Source organism: Echiichthys vipera, assembly GCF_963691815.1.
Source record: "Echiichthys vipera genome assembly, chromosome: 12".
NCBI lineage: Eukaryota > Metazoa > Chordata > Actinopteri > Perciformes > Trachinidae > Echiichthys > Echiichthys vipera.
Window position 1 is genome coordinate 20,054,296 of NC_139837.1, and position 16,421 is coordinate 20,070,716.

General features: G+C 40.8%; 1 protein-coding gene across 9 annotated transcripts in view; it reads left to right on the forward strand.

The window, feature by feature from the left end:
• trim9 (tripartite motif containing 9) overlaps positions 1-16,421 on the forward strand; it is a gene marked incomplete at its 5' end in the record, with an annotated part of 36,162 nt that extends 19,741 nt beyond the window's left edge. For 2 of the 9 annotated variants that reach the window (XM_083924987.1, XM_083924988.1), the window contains 7 exons: positions 5,085-5,195; positions 6,873-7,026; positions 7,968-8,113; positions 10,499-10,637; positions 14,661-14,964; positions 15,238-15,400; positions 16,271-16,421. In XM_083924987.1, coding sequence (XP_083781113.1) covers positions 5,085-5,195; positions 6,873-7,026; positions 7,968-8,113; positions 10,499-10,637; positions 14,661-14,964; positions 15,238-15,400; positions 16,271-16,348 — 1,095 coding nt within the window. In that variant the 3' untranslated portion in view covers positions 16,349-16,421. Of the gene's footprint in view, positions 1-5,084; positions 5,196-6,872; positions 7,027-7,967; positions 8,114-10,498; positions 10,638-13,543; positions 13,583-14,621; positions 14,965-15,237; positions 15,401-16,270 lie in introns of all 9 variants that reach the window. The other 7 variants (XM_083924989.1, XM_083924991.1, XM_083924990.1 and 4 more) reach the window with 5 other exon arrangements.

Here is a 16,421-nt window from a genome sequence, read left to right on the forward strand (position 1 = left end):
TTATAAGCAATTTAAAGACATCACTTTGGTCTCTCGTGATAATCAGACATTTTATAGACAAAATTGTTAAACAATTAAAGGAAAAAATAATACAGTCAATAATGAAACTAGTGCTCAGTTGCAGCCCAATATGTGCTATCCTTCTTAGCATTGAAAAAATTCTTATTATATTTATATCAAGAAAGTGAAGCTCATCCTTCTGTTGCATTTTCTCTGCGTCTGTCTGAGTACGAGACACATTAATGTCGAGCAGGAAGCGCCTCGATCCTGGCTGACAGCTGAGTGTCTGTTGGAAGTGCCACTTGTCACTTTCTCTGATCGTCACTGCAGCAAGTAACATACAGGAGGCAAAGCAGGAAGTGATTTGAATCCCTTTATTCATCTTCCTTTCATCCTGTAACAGTCCATCACAATCCCTCTTGTATCTCTTTTTGTCTTCCTCCTCTCTTACTACATCCCCTTTTCCTTAACCTCCTGTCCTCTTTTGTCTCCATCTCTTTCCTTTCTCGTCCCTCCTTTCCCTCTTTTACGTCATGTCAGTATCATTAAATCATCTTCATGCACTTCCGTGATGTCAGACCGGCATAGATTTTATTCCTGGGTCCTGACTGACTGTATACCAGTCTGTGCTGCTGCTGTAGGGACAGGTTAGGTTAGGAGACTGCAGCCACAGTATCTCATCAAGGCCAAAAATGCTGCAGTGGCCTAATAATTACAACAGAAACAGATGGAAGGTAATTTATTCTACAAAGAGGCAGCATGTTCTGCAGACCCGCTCACAGAACAATATGTCCAGCCTTCTTTGGTTGTATTTATTGCTGGTGCACAAGTTTAAAGTTATCACTTAGAGTTTTACGACACGCAACTTTACTGTTTTGGTTCACACTCTCTTATGGGGTCATTTTTGACTGCAGCAGACAGGCGCTTATAGCGATAAAACTCTAAAAACCCTCTGTCCACGACCCAGCAGATACATAAACTAGAGAGTAACTGGTGAACAGAGTTATTCAGAGTCAGAGCTATTTCCCGCATGAGTTAGTGGAGACAAGAGAAACGGCTAAAAAAAGAGTTAATGTTGAACTAACATTGACCAGGTTTTGCTAACAAGTTCATAATATGTCAGTTTTGGGTTTACAGCTTGTTTTACTGCCCACAAGTGGCCAAAAAAATAGCTACTGCTGGTGTATATATATATATAAAACTTTTTTAAGCATCTGTGCTGTTTGCAGCTCTTTTTATAACAAAAATAATGATCTCTATAAACAGATTCTGCATGTGAATATAGAATCTGTAGGCAACGGGACAAGATTTGGATGATCAAAGTAATCTGGTTTTCCGTTTGTAGTCTGAGCATGCTTTGGTTGCATGCAGGTAAACAGTCCGTGTTGAGAGCGAAAGAGGCAAACATACAGTCGCAGAAACGGCTACGATGTGATGACGATTTAGCTTTTCAATAGCTTTTTGTTATAATTTATCTGCATCCATATGCAAATATTCTGTTCCTGCGTCTCAAGTTGATAGTCAGACCCTAAACAATGACTGGGGCTAAGAAGAGGACGTCTTGGCCTGAACAGCCGATGTGTTCTGGATGGAGAGTAATAATGTGTTTTAATAAGCGAGAGAATGCATTTCTCTCATTGGATGAAGAAATGTAATGAAAACCTGCTGTTCCGAATATGAAAAAAAGCTGTAAACTAAAGTTTTTGCAAATTAATTTTGCCCTCTTGTTGTTTGGGATTGTTTTAGGAGCACTGTCGAGCTGCTGTGTTTTATCACCATGAAAGATACTACATGCTGTCTGAGAGGACAGGGCTTGTTTCCCCCTCTGAGTTTTGTTCATCTCTGCATGCTGCGGAAACTGTGTCCCACTTACACAGCCTGCTCTGCCCTCTGTCACTGTCCTGTACTCCCCCCTCTCTCTCTTAATTCATTACTCCCACATCTCTCCTCTCTCAAGATGCTTCATTCCCTCCCACCTCAAGCTGCTGCTGTCCCTTCATACTGTGTTACATTCAGGTGAATGAATCTTCCTCACAATGATTATCCGCTGATCAGCAGGTAGAGCGGTATTGTCGGTGGCAGCTTTTATATCTTATTCTGAAGCAGATTTCAGGAAAGATGACTGGAATGCTGAGAGAAGCTGTTTGGTTATCAGCGAGTGTCGAGGTAAAAGGCAACATGTGATAAAAGTTGTCTGCAACATTCCTCCACGTGTATTGTCCTCTTAAGCGATTGTGATTCCAGCTGCGTACGGAGGAGTGACAGAAAGTGTGATTTTTGAACAGGCAGTGAGAAACTCCTCCTGGAGCCCTGCCAGGCCACTGCAGGGGTGTGGATGTTCAAGCTTTGACACAGCAGGGAGGGTTTGGCCCTCGGCCAGAGAAATATAGAACGAATCATCAGAGCTGGAATGAGATTTCCTCTCCTCACTGTGGGATGAGAGGTTAAACACGGTCCTTCTCTGGCTCATTGATTACAGCATAAAAAGGGGAATGATTAGAATATGATTATCTGTGCATCTGAATATATTTATTTAATTGAAACTATTCTGCTTGCAGTTAATATTTATTCCTCTTAGAGTGCACTCAGGTCTGCAATTTGTTTTATTTTGTCTGAATCTTGGAGGATGAGTTGCATTTTTATATTTGATTCATTTCAGTTCACGCTGTCTTTAGTGCAAATGGACCAAGACTTAGAAGGTATTCAGTCCTTTTTCAGCCCTTTACTGCAGAATGAAGGAGGACGAAACAAATGTGATTTCAGACTCTGTTACTTCAGCTAAACATGATTCCCTTATTTGCGGATCTTAAATCTACCTTCGATAGTGTTTGCAGCAGATAAGAGCACATGAGGAAACAGCTGAAGATGAGGAGACAAGATGTTCTTTACCGGTTCAGAACTAAAATCCACACTTTTCTTTGTTCAAAGTTGGTTCAAATTGTTTTCAGCTGCCAAAACAGACCAAACTGGAAAGAAAAGTTTCAGCACTGAGGTTTGAATAAAACATGGCAAGCATGATGTGGTGCCCTGAACAAATAAAACTGAAAAACAAAACGATTATAACACAATTACAAACTCAGGCTGTGCAGCCAAACAAGATAATTTAAATTAAAGGAAACTGAATGGGCAAAGCACCGATCTGAGCCTGAAGATGTTGCTGTCATTTAAGCTACAATATACAGACATGCATGGATTACTGAACAAGCCAACCGGGAAAGGACCAGGGGGTTCTGATTCAGAAAATATAGCTGGAAAAAAAACCCAAAACAATCATAAAAAGGATCCAAAGTTGCCACAAAAAGACACAACACGATGACACAAATAGAGATGCAAAAGCACCACAACAAGATGCAAAACGACTTTAAATACATGCAATACAGTGACAGAGATGCAAAATGACTACAAAGAGATGTAAAATGGCAAACATAGCTGTGCCCGTGGGCCCATTGTCTCATAATCTGTCAATGTATACAGCATGAGACAACCAGTAGAAATGTATCTGGATGTTTAAATAGATATGCCTTTGACATCTGTGATGTTGTGTGTTGATTTGGACAACATGGACAATATGCAGCACATGTGCAGAAGATCACTAAACTCCACCTTTCAGCAGTTCTTATAGGTTATTACATCCCACATTTCGGCCCACACACTGTCTGCATGCACAGGCTGTGCGTTTTGTGGCTCCGGGCCTGTCAGTCTGGTGAACGGACAGTGTCCAGGCTGCACCAATTATTAGTTTTAGAAAATAATAAATTATGATATATATTGCTTCAGTAATATTTCATCTATATTACCCAAACGTCTTAATGCTCTGATAACAGCCTTGAAAAGGGGGCTTATGTTAAAGCCTACTGTGTCTTACAGTGATGCCACATGTCTCTACTGTTGGTCAGCAGTGGTACAGTACTTGCATCTCGATGCGCTGTGACTGCAGTCATCAGTAAATCATCTTCATGTGTTCTGTCGGTCTGCAGAAAGGATTTTCCTCTCCATTCAGCCTTGGAGCCCCTCGGATAGCAACAGTGAAGTTTCTGTTACCTAGCAACCCTCAGTCCAGCACCTCCGGTTATTTCACACTGTTGCGAGGAGGCTCTGTGGACATCAATAGTGTCTGCGGACGGAGAGGGAATCTCCCAAGTCTATCAAAATTTTAATCAAATCAATCAAATATCTTGTATGTGCGATATGGACGTTTTCTGTCAATTATCTAAAAATGCTCTCTTGTATCCAGATAATGTTGTGGGAAGATAAATTATGAATGTGTGAAGGACAGCAATAAAAACTGATTTAAAAAAATATTTATCTGATGTCAATGTGTTTTCAGAGAGAAAAAAATTAGCATAGATCCTTCAAAAAACTTCTACACTGCTCAGAAAATGTTTTCTAGGAGTGTCGACTCATCTCTGATGTAACCGGCGAAGCTGACGGCCGCTCACACGTGCGAAGACAAAATGTCACCTCTTTTCTGTTAACGTCAATCGCAGGATTACTTGCCGATGTCCCCTACAGCCTCGTCTTCCTTCCTTTAATCTGTGTGCGAGCCTCAAGAGGAAATACATTACTTAAATCAATCACTTTGACAATCACTGCTGCTAATCTCATTATCGGTATTCCTGCTGGTCGTCTCGTTCAGTTTCTCCACCCTTTTTTCTTTCTCTGTCCTTCTTCCTTTCAGCGCCGACATATTTTTTTGCCCATAGCTCTCTCTGACTCCATGTTTCTTCTCCTCTGTCTCCCCTCTTCCTTCATTTATCAACATTTCTGCCACCTTCTGCATATTTACTCCCCCTTAGAGTCTCTGCATCTTTCCTCTTCTTTTCTGCCTCATTTATACTCTAGACTGTAGAGTATAAATGAGAGTCTACAGCTCTCTCCCATATTAATCCCTCTTTGTGCATTTAATTCATGTTCCACTCTAGAGTGATTACAGGAAAAGGGTGATGATTAACATATGATTATATTCTGTGTGCTTGTTGTTGTTGTTGTTGTTGTTGCATTATACATGCAAAACTTGATCCCCTCATGGCTGTTTCTTCTTTTCTCTTTCACTATCCCTCATTTTTTACCCCTTCTCTTCTCAGGTGGTTCGGGATCAGATCTCCCACTGCACGGTGAAGCTGCGTCAGACCACAGGGCTGATGGAGTACTGTCTGGAGGTCATCAAAGAGAATGACCCCAGTGGTTTCCTGCAGGTAAGATACGTAACAACACAAGTCTCTTTTTCCACTCGAAGCTGCAGATCATGCTTTTTCAATGAAGTGGAGCAGGATGCAATATGTTTTGCAGAAAACCAGTTCCCAACTTTTTTGATCAATGACACCTTTTGCATAAAGTCTATGGTGATTTCTCTAGCCATCGCTATGTTGTATTATTATTTTTAAGTTCTGAAGAAGTAGAAAATCTTCCATAAATTCACGAGAAAGGGGCAAGGATTTGAGAAAAGTCAGGAATTAATTCAATTTTGTGCGTTCCCCAAAGCTCCGTTCTCGGGCCAATGTTCAACATCTACTACATGCTCCTGTAAGCTCATATTTTAGAAAACAAAATATCTTACTGTAACCGTAGTAAGTCATTCAACAAATAATGAATAATTGGATGTGCCAAAATGTTCTTTCACAAAAGAAAAAGATAAAACAGAAACAATTGCTTTTGGATCCAAAGAAGAAAAATAAAAAGTGAGCGCTTATCTTCAATCGCTAACAAAGCCACAAATCTTGGTGTAGTCATGACCCTCCACATTAAAATAAGACAGAAACAAAATCAACATTAAGAATGTATCAGGAATTAAATGACTTCATTAAACTCCATGCATTAACCTTCAATAAGCTCGACTAATGTAGCGTATTTACAGCGCCGTGTCTAGATGGTAACCCAAGATTTAAGAAAGTCTTGCAAGATGGTTAAGGTCAGGAATTGAATGGTTGAAATGGTTAAAGTGACTGTCGGTCACCAGGAAGTGTGTATTCACAAAACTAGAGTGCATCAGGTTTCTCTAAAAAGTCAATCAAGCGACTGTAGCGGATACTAAGACCAGTAAAGTGGATCACATCAGTATACTTCTCAAATCTTTGTGCTGGCTTCCTGTTTGTCAGTGAATTGACGTTGAAATGATACTGTTTATTATCTGGTGTTATGTTTATTCTACTGGTTTATTTCTGCTCCATTTTGAACCATCCAGACAGCTCAGATGGTCTGGGACGGCAACTGTGCCCAGAGTCAAAACTAAACACGAAGAAGCAACATTTAGTTTTTATGCATCACGTTTCTGGAACAAACTCACAGAAATTGATGTAAAGTAAATGTAGTGGTGACAATCTATTTTGAATTTTGTGCTTTTAAAGCTGCAGTTTTCACCCATTAGTGGTGAGTTTAGTGACACATCTCTAGGGAAGAAAACTTATATTAAATCAGTTGACTTCACTTTAAAGTGAAAAATAAGTACAACCAAAACTAAATGGATGGGTACAGTTAAAGTTACAGTTTGTTTGTTGACAAGACGTTTTGCTGACTTTGCTTAGCAATTTCACCTTGTTAAAATCTAACTTCTTAGACAACTTTGTTCAGCTGTGCCACGGCCAAAAATTGTTTTTTTTTGCAACTGAAGAGCTGGATCTGTTGAGATGATGAGAAAACATAGGATATCAATGCAAATATGAAGAGACTATGTAGATTTCAGGCATTCAAGTTCTCTTTGTAATGGTTGAAAATTGTCCAAGTAATCTAATTAAAATACAAAATGTACGTGTTAAGTAGAGGATGATTTAAACACCAGTTGAACATAGACACATATCTAAATCCGTGGGATCTTCTTGTTCCCAGTACAGTATTTGTTTTTGAGCTTGAACTGTGAATTGATTTGTTGTCCTCAGATCTCTGATGCTTTGATCCGGAGGGTCCACATGACAGAGGGCCAGTGGGGGAAGGGAACCCTCACCCCCAGGATGACCAGCGACTTCGACCTCACTCTGGACAGCGGCCCCCTCCTGCAGACGATCCACCAGCTGGACTTTGTCCAGATGAAAGGTAAAAAGAGAGGCGATAATGGGAACAGACACCTGAGGGATTTATAGAGAGACTGCGAGAGTCGTTCTGATGCTAGTATTGTAAATGCGTAAAAGATAATGTCTACTGAAGACAGTAAATCCTGAAAGCCTGCGGAGGAGTCACACTAATTTCTGTTACAATGAAAGTTCAATAATAATTTGAGTCACTGGTTTACAGAAAAGGTTTTCTACTAATTTTACCAAGAGAATTGTTAAAATATGACTCTTAACATATTTATACTGTGGTGTTTCTTTCTAAACTGTATTATGGACACTATGGTGTGTATTTTTAAGGAAGTGTCCTCTTTTTCTGCAGCAACAGTCCCTTGACTTTGCAGTTGTAATTTAGAGACAGCCTGTTCTTGCATATGACCTCTTTATCTTTTAAAATTATTTTACAATTAAACATGGAAATACATTTATCATCAACTATTTTGATAATTGGTCAAGCTGTTTAATTAATACAAGAAAAAAAAAATCTGATTCCAGCTTCTTAAATGTGAACATTTTTTGTTTTCTTTCCTATGCGACAATACACTGAATATCTTTGAGTTGTGGAAGAAAAACAGACATTTAAGGAAGTGTTCTTGAACTTTGGAAAACAGTTTATTTTGTCTGACCAAACAACTAATCGATTAATTGAAAAAATGATTGACAGATTAAGTGATAATAAGAATAATTAGCCCTAGTACCTGCTTTACACCGAATGAGACCTCTGACACACTGCAGTGTTTGCTAAAATATTCTATAATACTCAGAAAGTCAAAGAAATGTTGTGTTTATACATGTGATTTGGAAGCCTTTGATTATGGACACATGTATTCATCATTGGATTTATAAACTATAAATATTGAACTAGTCTTATCATATCTGCCTTTCATATCTCACTGGGCTGTAATCTGGCCTGTTTTCCCCCCTCAGTCCCAGCTGCTCCCATGCTCCAGCTGGAGGAATGCTGCACTCAGAACAACAGCGCCACGTTGTCATGGAAACAGCCACCGCTCTCCACCATCGCCGTGGACGGATACATCCTGGAGCTGGACGATGGAAACATGGGGCCATTTAGGGTAGGTTTCCCTCTGCAGGTACTCTTTGTGTCTCCGCCCGTTAGGATTTATCTGCTGACTTTAGACAGAGGACAAACATTACTTTTACTCGTAAAGGCTCAACAGGGGAGTCTTTGTTGGATTTAAATTTAGATTACAAGACAAAAAAGTGAAAACCAGGACCAGTTGGGGTAATAATTCACCTTTACAGATCACCACACCTTTCTCTCTCAACAAAGACTCCTTCATTTGGTGCCTGGGACGACACCAGCTCAGCCGGGGGAATGTGAAAGCAAAGCTTTGTCGCTGAAACCCCACAATTGCTCTCCCTCCCGTACCGCACAGCTCTGAGTGATATGAGATCAGGTCATGTGACACACTGTAGCGAGGCACTGACACAACGTCAGGAGAAAGGGTCTGTAATGCAGCTGCCAGCTGAGATGATCCCACAGGAAGTGTGATCTGGGATCAAAGCCGTATTCAGAGGTTCACCATGTAATCCATCCAGCTAAGACCCTCCCCAGGTTTCTTTGCATTGAGGCGCCTGCTTTGTTATAATGGCAACTTAAACCCCCTGAACAATACACTCAGTACAATGGCAGAGGATATCTGAGTCTGACCTCTAAACCCGGGAAGAGCAAGTTCTTCCGTAGCGTACAGTTGGCCTGTGGACTCTCACAACAGTCAGTCTTTCCACTTTCTTTACGTGGTGTTGAACTTTGGGGTGAAGCTCCCTGCCAAGTAGCTGAGATAATCTTAGATGCCTTCATTTCAGATCAGTTAGATGACATAATCCTCCAAAAAAGGGAGTAATCAGGGGTTAAAGGGATGATAGAGCCTCGAAACCAAAGACTGTAAAAAATATGGATGTAGTCACTCTAACATCACTAATACTTAAGGTTTTTGAAGAGCTGATGTGAAGCTCATTTTGGGTGGCTCCGGGCGTCGCCATCTTGGCAGTGTGTGACTTCTGTTTAATCAAAAAATGGGCAAAGAGGTGGAGCGTGGATTGAGCTGAGGCAAGCTGGAAGAAGCCTACAGTCTGTGCTGCCCACCTGTGACGGCACCCACCTTTTACCTTTAAGCCTTGATATAATTTAAACGGGTGAGTTGTAAAAAATTCCACCCCCCTTACAGTTGTCATGAACAAGTAAATTAGCTATAGAGAACAAAACTGTTTTTTATACCAGACCGCGCTGAGCAAAAGAGGGCGACTGAAGAACATTACACCAAGCAGCACTAGCAGTTAATCCAACCTGCGCTAGATTTGGTTTAACAAAGACGCTTGAAAAACAACACAGTACATAAAAATAAGCAGACTAGAGACGTCACATAGCTGAGAATGACAACATCTCATGTCAATGCATGCATCTGCAATGTAAATCAACTGCCAGTTGTTTACCCGGGGGATTGACTCATTTTTGGAGCCAACCTCAAGTGGCCATTTGAGGAACTGCAGATTTTTTGCATTGGCTTCATTTTTTAGTCCCAGAAGTTGCTGTTTGTTTGAAACATAAATTTAGCCGCCATATTTCATGTCAGCCTTCTCTCAAACTGTTGCCATCTGCTCATTGCTCCTGAAAAAGCCAAACATGTCCATCAGATTCCTCCAAACAGCTGCAGCATAATTAAAATGGTTTGATTTGTACACACACCCAACAGAAGTAACCAGATCCTTCCACTCAAACACACAGTTGGTTGCATATTCGTTTGTATAACTGTCTTATTGACTTTTAGAACCGTTTGCTTTGTAAGGAGGCCACACACTCCGCTGTAATGTGAATGGTCCAGCAGCTGTTTGTAGAGGCATCCAGTGTTTTAATTTAGAAAAAGCAGCCACTGACCTTCATTCAGATGCCCTCCTCTCTGAAGTCAGCTGTCTGTCTTCATCCTTATATCTTAATCACAATTGTTGCAGAAGAGGCCGATGACTTAGATCCAATCTTCCAACAGATTCACCAACTGCATCTCAGAACACATTTTAGGGACTTTATATGATTTTTATGTTCAAGTTTACTGTATTACAAAAGACGTGTGTGTGTTACCTGTCAAAGTGTTGTTTTAGTTGACAGATAGAAAACAAACAACTATTTAGTTTTCTAATTTCGAGGGAAGTTTTCTCTTTCTCCTCTGACTCATTGAAGCTCGCCAACGCAGCGCCACACTGAGCTTGGCAAGTTGTGTGTCCCCATGTCTATTTATACTCCTGTGTGGGCTGCTTCGCCCACACTCAGTTGTACAAACTCACACTCGAGCTTACTACACTCACTGCCAAAAAATACAAACGGGATGCTCCTTCAGAGGCAGAGCCGTGTGGGTTAAAAAAGAATAAGGACTCAGACTGTCATAATTACGCACTTGATGTATCTGCCATTTTAACAGGAAGCATTTGTGTGTCTTTAACAGGAAGTTTATGTGGGGACGGAGACCATCTGCACAGTGGACGGGCTCCACTTCAACAGCACGTACAAGTCCAGAGTGAAGGCCTTTAACGCCAGCGGAGTGGGCCAGTACAGCAAGACACTGATCATGCAGACCTCTGAGAGTACGTTAAGCATCATTTCCTCCTCCTACTACTGACATGTCTGTATGTCTTTAAGGAAAAAAACACACTCCTAAAACATTCATTTATTCTTTTGATCTTGGATCGTTCAGTCAGTATTTGAAATAATTGTCAGTTTTTCATCAAAGTCCAGAAAGAGCCTAGACTCATGTCTGTGTTGAACTGAACTCAGCCGCCCTCATATATTTGTAATTAAAGCAATTTGAACCTTTCTTGCATGTCTCACAGCGCTTCCCTCCAAAGTCCCACCCTCTCCCCCCTGCCTGACCTCAGACGCTCCCTCCTCCCCCGACACATGCGGTGAGAGAGGAATGCTGCGTTCCAGTGCCACTGGAAGTCCGAGGTTTCGGACCTCCAATTAGGCAAAGTGCACTGGAATGCCTGTCAAAGTGGAACCTCCTACTACCCCGAATTCACTAGTAGGAGGTTCCACTTTGACAGGTATTACAGTGCACTTTGCCTTGTTGGAGTTTCGAAACTTCGGACTTCCCATGGCACTTGAACGCAGCATGAGCGCAGCGCAAGTAAAACAGAGCAACAAATGATAGACAGAAAGCTTGGAAAATAGTTTTATGCGGGCCGAAAAAAAAACGATTGCTCAGACTTTTATCAGAAATATATGAGAAGTGAATATTTTTGAGTTTCAACACCTGGTGGATTTCTTTTACATTTTAGTGTGCCAAATGTAGGAGCATTAGGAGCATTTTAAGATTACAAAAGCAAAGTGTAAAAATGCCTGAAAGGTAAGAATTGCTTTAAGTACACTTTATTCGCAATATGTATCTACACTTTTCAAAGCAGCAGGTTGATCAAAATCCGCTTATTGTAGATATCAATATCAATGTACATGTACCGATATCTACCAGTAAATTGCAGTACAGACTAGCAAACAGATATTAGTGTGAGAGCGCCCAGACTAATAAGCATTTGTGATTTGTCTGGTGATTCCAGACTTCATCTCGGTCACAATTCTTTATCCATATCAGCATTGTTTGTTTATGTTAGAACATACTATTTGCTCACGTATCATTATCAGAACTCCTAAATCAGTTACCGCCTCAAAATTCCAGTATCAGCTAAGTTATAGTCTGAACAAAATACATAGTTATGAAAAATATAAAGAAAACAAGCCCATTTCAAGATGCTATTTCAGAATGTGCACTGATTTAGCTTCTCTGCAACTTTCAAAGTTGTGCAGAAGAGCAAAGTGCCTCTCCAAATGCCTACAACATGTTTGTTCCTGCACCCATGGGTGCAGATCCCAGGAGGGGGGACGCAGGCGACACATTATGTGTACTTGTCCCCAATTGACTCATAGATGCAACAATGCCCCGGGTAAAGTATGGAGCAGTATGCAACCTGAAAAGCAACAATAGATGAAATAAACATGGCAAAAGCTGCTCTAATACAAATGCAAATTAGAGTGAGAATAATAACTAATAAGTTTAATTATAGTCTTTCAACTACAAAGGAGTATCAGGGCCTGTGAAACAGATTTTGAGGTCATAATATTGTGAAAATAAGATTGCAATATTTAGAGAATAAAACCTTAAAAATATAGGTTGCTTTGAATTGTATTATTTCCATTTTTGTATTAAATTGTCACCTGTGTGACTTTCCTTTAGACACTTAAAAAATATGAAGGGTGCATGCAAAATTCAGGATATTAAGGATCCCCACACCACCGTTGTGCCCCCCTCTGAATGTTGAAAGGAAATCAGTGCCCTCACTGCATCCCTGTGTTTCCCAGTTGTTGTGACACAGTTTTTACTCTTTGGTGTTGTTATCGTGCCCAAATATGTTTGACACACATTGTTTTGCATGATCAGATGTTCAAAAGGAGTCTTGGTTACAATCTGGTTATATCTTGTTGGATTAATGCCCTGATGAATCCAGTCTGATTGTCCCTGATGTTCTGCTCTAGCAAAAAGCTGGCAGGTATTTTTACCATAGGTCTAGTTTCATAGTTATTGTCTCTTCATGAGATCACAGACTAGAGTCTCGGCTCAGTTTCCTTCTTCTTTTGGGACTGAAGTGTTCATTAACAGCAAATAAACTGTGACTGAACTCATGAAGATCTTAAGAATAAGAAATTGTTGCTGCCAGACTGAATCCTTGCATCTTCAGAAAGGCAACTTCTTATTTGTTTTTGGGGGAAATATAACTTATTTAACAACTTCCTTTTCTTATTTCAGTTTTAAAACTGAGAACTGAGTTCTTAATTATGCAGTTCAAAGATCTGAGGGCCATCAGATTTCCTCATCCTCTTTTATCTTTGACGTAGCTCAAAAACAATCAGTAAAAGCCTCCAAAGTAGGATGGGAGTTCTGTTTGAGGGTGTGTTTGAGCTTTAAAAGCAGGTACATCCGGTAGCAGCAGGTTTGTGTATAATCCACCCATGCGCTTGCTTTCCCATTAGTTTAATGCTGCTCTGCACACAGGGAAGCGTGTCATCCATCAGTGGACCTGAGAGGCTCAGGCAGCCTCCCTGTATGTGACAGAGAGAGCACTCAGCAGCTGTTGGGGGCTGCACAAAGTTATCTAACCATTCAGTGTTTTTGCAGAGACCTGACATCCTTCCCCTGGACTGGACTGAGCTTTTGATTTCGTCAGTTTTATTTCCCACATGGAAAGAACTGTTTCTCTCTTTGTTTCCATGCCCATTCTTATTAAGTCTCCCCTGATCTGTTTCTAGGAACTCTTTGCTTTTGATTTTAGGATCTACTCTTTGGTGTTTTCCTGATCAAACCTGCTTTTTTTTACCCTCTCCTCCACTCCTCCCGACCCCCTCTACACTGTCTGATTCACTGCTTGGACACGCTCCCCCCTCTTTTCTTTCTCCCCTTTTCCCTCTCTTCCTCTGCTCCCCCCTTTATTTCACATTTCAGCTGGACTCCCTCCATGCGATATTCAATCTATAGGCACAGGTATGGACGGCTCTCATTGCTGACTGTTTCCACTCTAATCCCCCTCGTCGCCTGTGTCATCGGTGCAGTGCTTCACTCTCAAACTAGCAGACGGGTAGTTTGCTGCTCTGTGGGCTGCACTTATTAAACGTTCAATACATGCTTCTAATAAATGTCTTTTGTTTTATTTCCTTTGGGAAATAAAGTAGTGTAATGAAACTTTACTGGATATAGTGATGCCAATGAAAAACAGTCAAGTGGAGCCCATATAAAGCGCAAACATCCATCTGTTAAACTCCATATTTCTCTGTGTAGAGTATAGGTTTGTATACTTTCAACCCTGAGTCAAACAGTTTGCAAAGTTATTTAATTAAGCCTGCTTGCAGTGTAATGTGTGGTGAGAGCGGACAGGAAGGGAAAGGATCAGCTCCCCCAAATGAAAACACAAAAACAACCCCGACTGATATCAAGCTTGGGGGCAGCACAACATTGATTATTAGCCTATAAAATGTATATGGCAAACAATGAGCAGCTATTTGCATATTTACACACTCAGTAGACTCAGAACCGCATTATAATCATTATGAGTTGTGTTTCTGTCCCCCTGGTGAATGTAGGTCATGAAGCTCGTAAATTTGGACTTTGAGTTAAAAAAATTAATAAAAAAAATATCAAGAGATGTATTTTAAAGTGAGTTTCTTAACAATGAACTTATTATCTACATGTCTTATTATCCATCTCTCTGGTGTTCCAAGTCAGTGAAAACAAACCCCAATCATCTTTTGCAGACTGTCTGACACAAATGTGATTTTATTATAAATATTAAGATTATTAAGATTAAGTTATAGAGTTAAGTTATAGAGTGGGATGCTAAGAACTGTTAATCACAATAGCTATAGTGAATCTTCTTCTCCTCACCTTTTTTCATTAAAGTTTCACAGTGTAACTCCACCTCATCTAACCTCCAGCCTCTAGACTCATGTCACCTTTGTAAAGTCATCGTCATTACATCAGGTCTTGCAGTCGGTGATTTTATTGATGCTCAACAAAAATGTAATTCTTCCTGTGTGTGTGTATATGTGTGTGTGTGCACGCACAGTCGCCTGGTTCACCTTTGACCCGGCCTCCGCTCACCCCGACATCGTCCTCTCCAACGACAACCTGACCGTGTCGTGCAACAGCTACGACGACAGGGTGGTCATGGGGAATTCTGCTTTCTCCCGTGGCGTTCATTACTGGGAAATGACTGTCGACCGCTATGACAACCACCCAGACCCGGCCTTCGGGATTGCTCGGGGCGACGTGCTGAAGGATGTGATGCTGGGGAAGGATGACAAGGCCTGGGCCATGTACGTGGACAACAACCGGTCCTGGTTCATGCACAACAACTCGCACACCAACAGGTAAAGAGTCACGTCTGTCCAGATTATTATGCGTGATATGTACTGGAAAAAAATCTGACCTCTTCTAATGGCAAATGTGGTTTATTACTATAGGTCCCAGAATGCCATTTTAATAAAGAAGTAAATGTAGTGAAGTAGAAACATAAAACACTAAAGTTCCTCAAAATTGTAACACAGTACGGTTACGGGATTGGAGGGCAAATATTGTTATTGACAGAAGCACCAGGTTATCTGTCATATCTGTCTTTTGTTTCTTTCTGTGTGATCGTGCAGGACGGACGGTGGCATCGGTAAAGGATCTACGATAGGCATTCTACTGGACTTCTCACGCAGGATCCTCATCTTCCTCATCAACGATGAGCAGCAGGGTCCCGTGGCTTTTGAAAGCTTGGAGGGCGTCTATTACCCTGCTATTAGCCTCAACCGAAATGTCCAGGTACAGAGTGATATTCAGCCTCTTAGCTTAGTTTAGCTTAAGGACTGGAACATGGGGAAACAGCCAGCCTGGCTCTGTCCAAAGGTAACAAAAAGTGGAGTGAAAAAAACTCCTTTCATCCATTTGTGTATAAATGAAACACATGACAGTTAGCTGTGTCCCCCTGTATACAGACCTTATGCTAAGCTAAGTTAGCCGGCTGCAGAGAGAAGCTCGTTATTAAGCACACAATTTTCTCATTTAACATTGAGCAAAAAAGTAAATCAATATTAAACTTTTCCTTTAAGATTGTTCAAATATACTTATTCCACACTGTGTAGCTATTTATACACTTGTTATGACCTGAGGAAATATTATTCTTAGCTATCTTCAAACCTAAGACTCAACTATTTTTATTTATACATCCTTCTATCGAATGGAGAAACAGCTCCAGGGGGTGCTGTTATATTATTTTTATGTTATTATTATATTATTGCTGTGCCTGGCTCCCCCTCCCCTCCAGTGCTGCAGGCAGAAACAGAGGTTTTTACTTGTAGATCAATAAAGTATCATACGAGTACAGTTATTATTCATTAAAACGACTCTTGCAAGTTTTACAAATATGGGCTCAGAGGATTAAACCTTGAAAGAGGAAGCTTCAAAGACTCAGCAACAGTTAGTAGCTTTGAATCTCTTATTGCTTTCAGCCAGTTTTCTCATTTTTAAGCCGTCTCTGGGTTATAAAAGAGAAGTGCCTCCAAGACTAAACACACTTCACTCACTTACTGAAAAAACAGCTCAACAGCTCCACCTGCAGGCAGCAAAATAAATCAAATGTCTTTGCCAGGATTTATTATTAACCCATATATTTGCATGTAAATGTTTCTTCAGATCACACTGCACACTGGTCTACCCATCCCTGATTTCTACACTCCCGGGGAGGCAGATCCCTCCGGCTCTGTGTGCTAAAGACTCACACACACCGCCGGGGCAAACCTCTCCAGGATTTCCCAGGGTTCATCCTGCCAGTCGATAACTATGA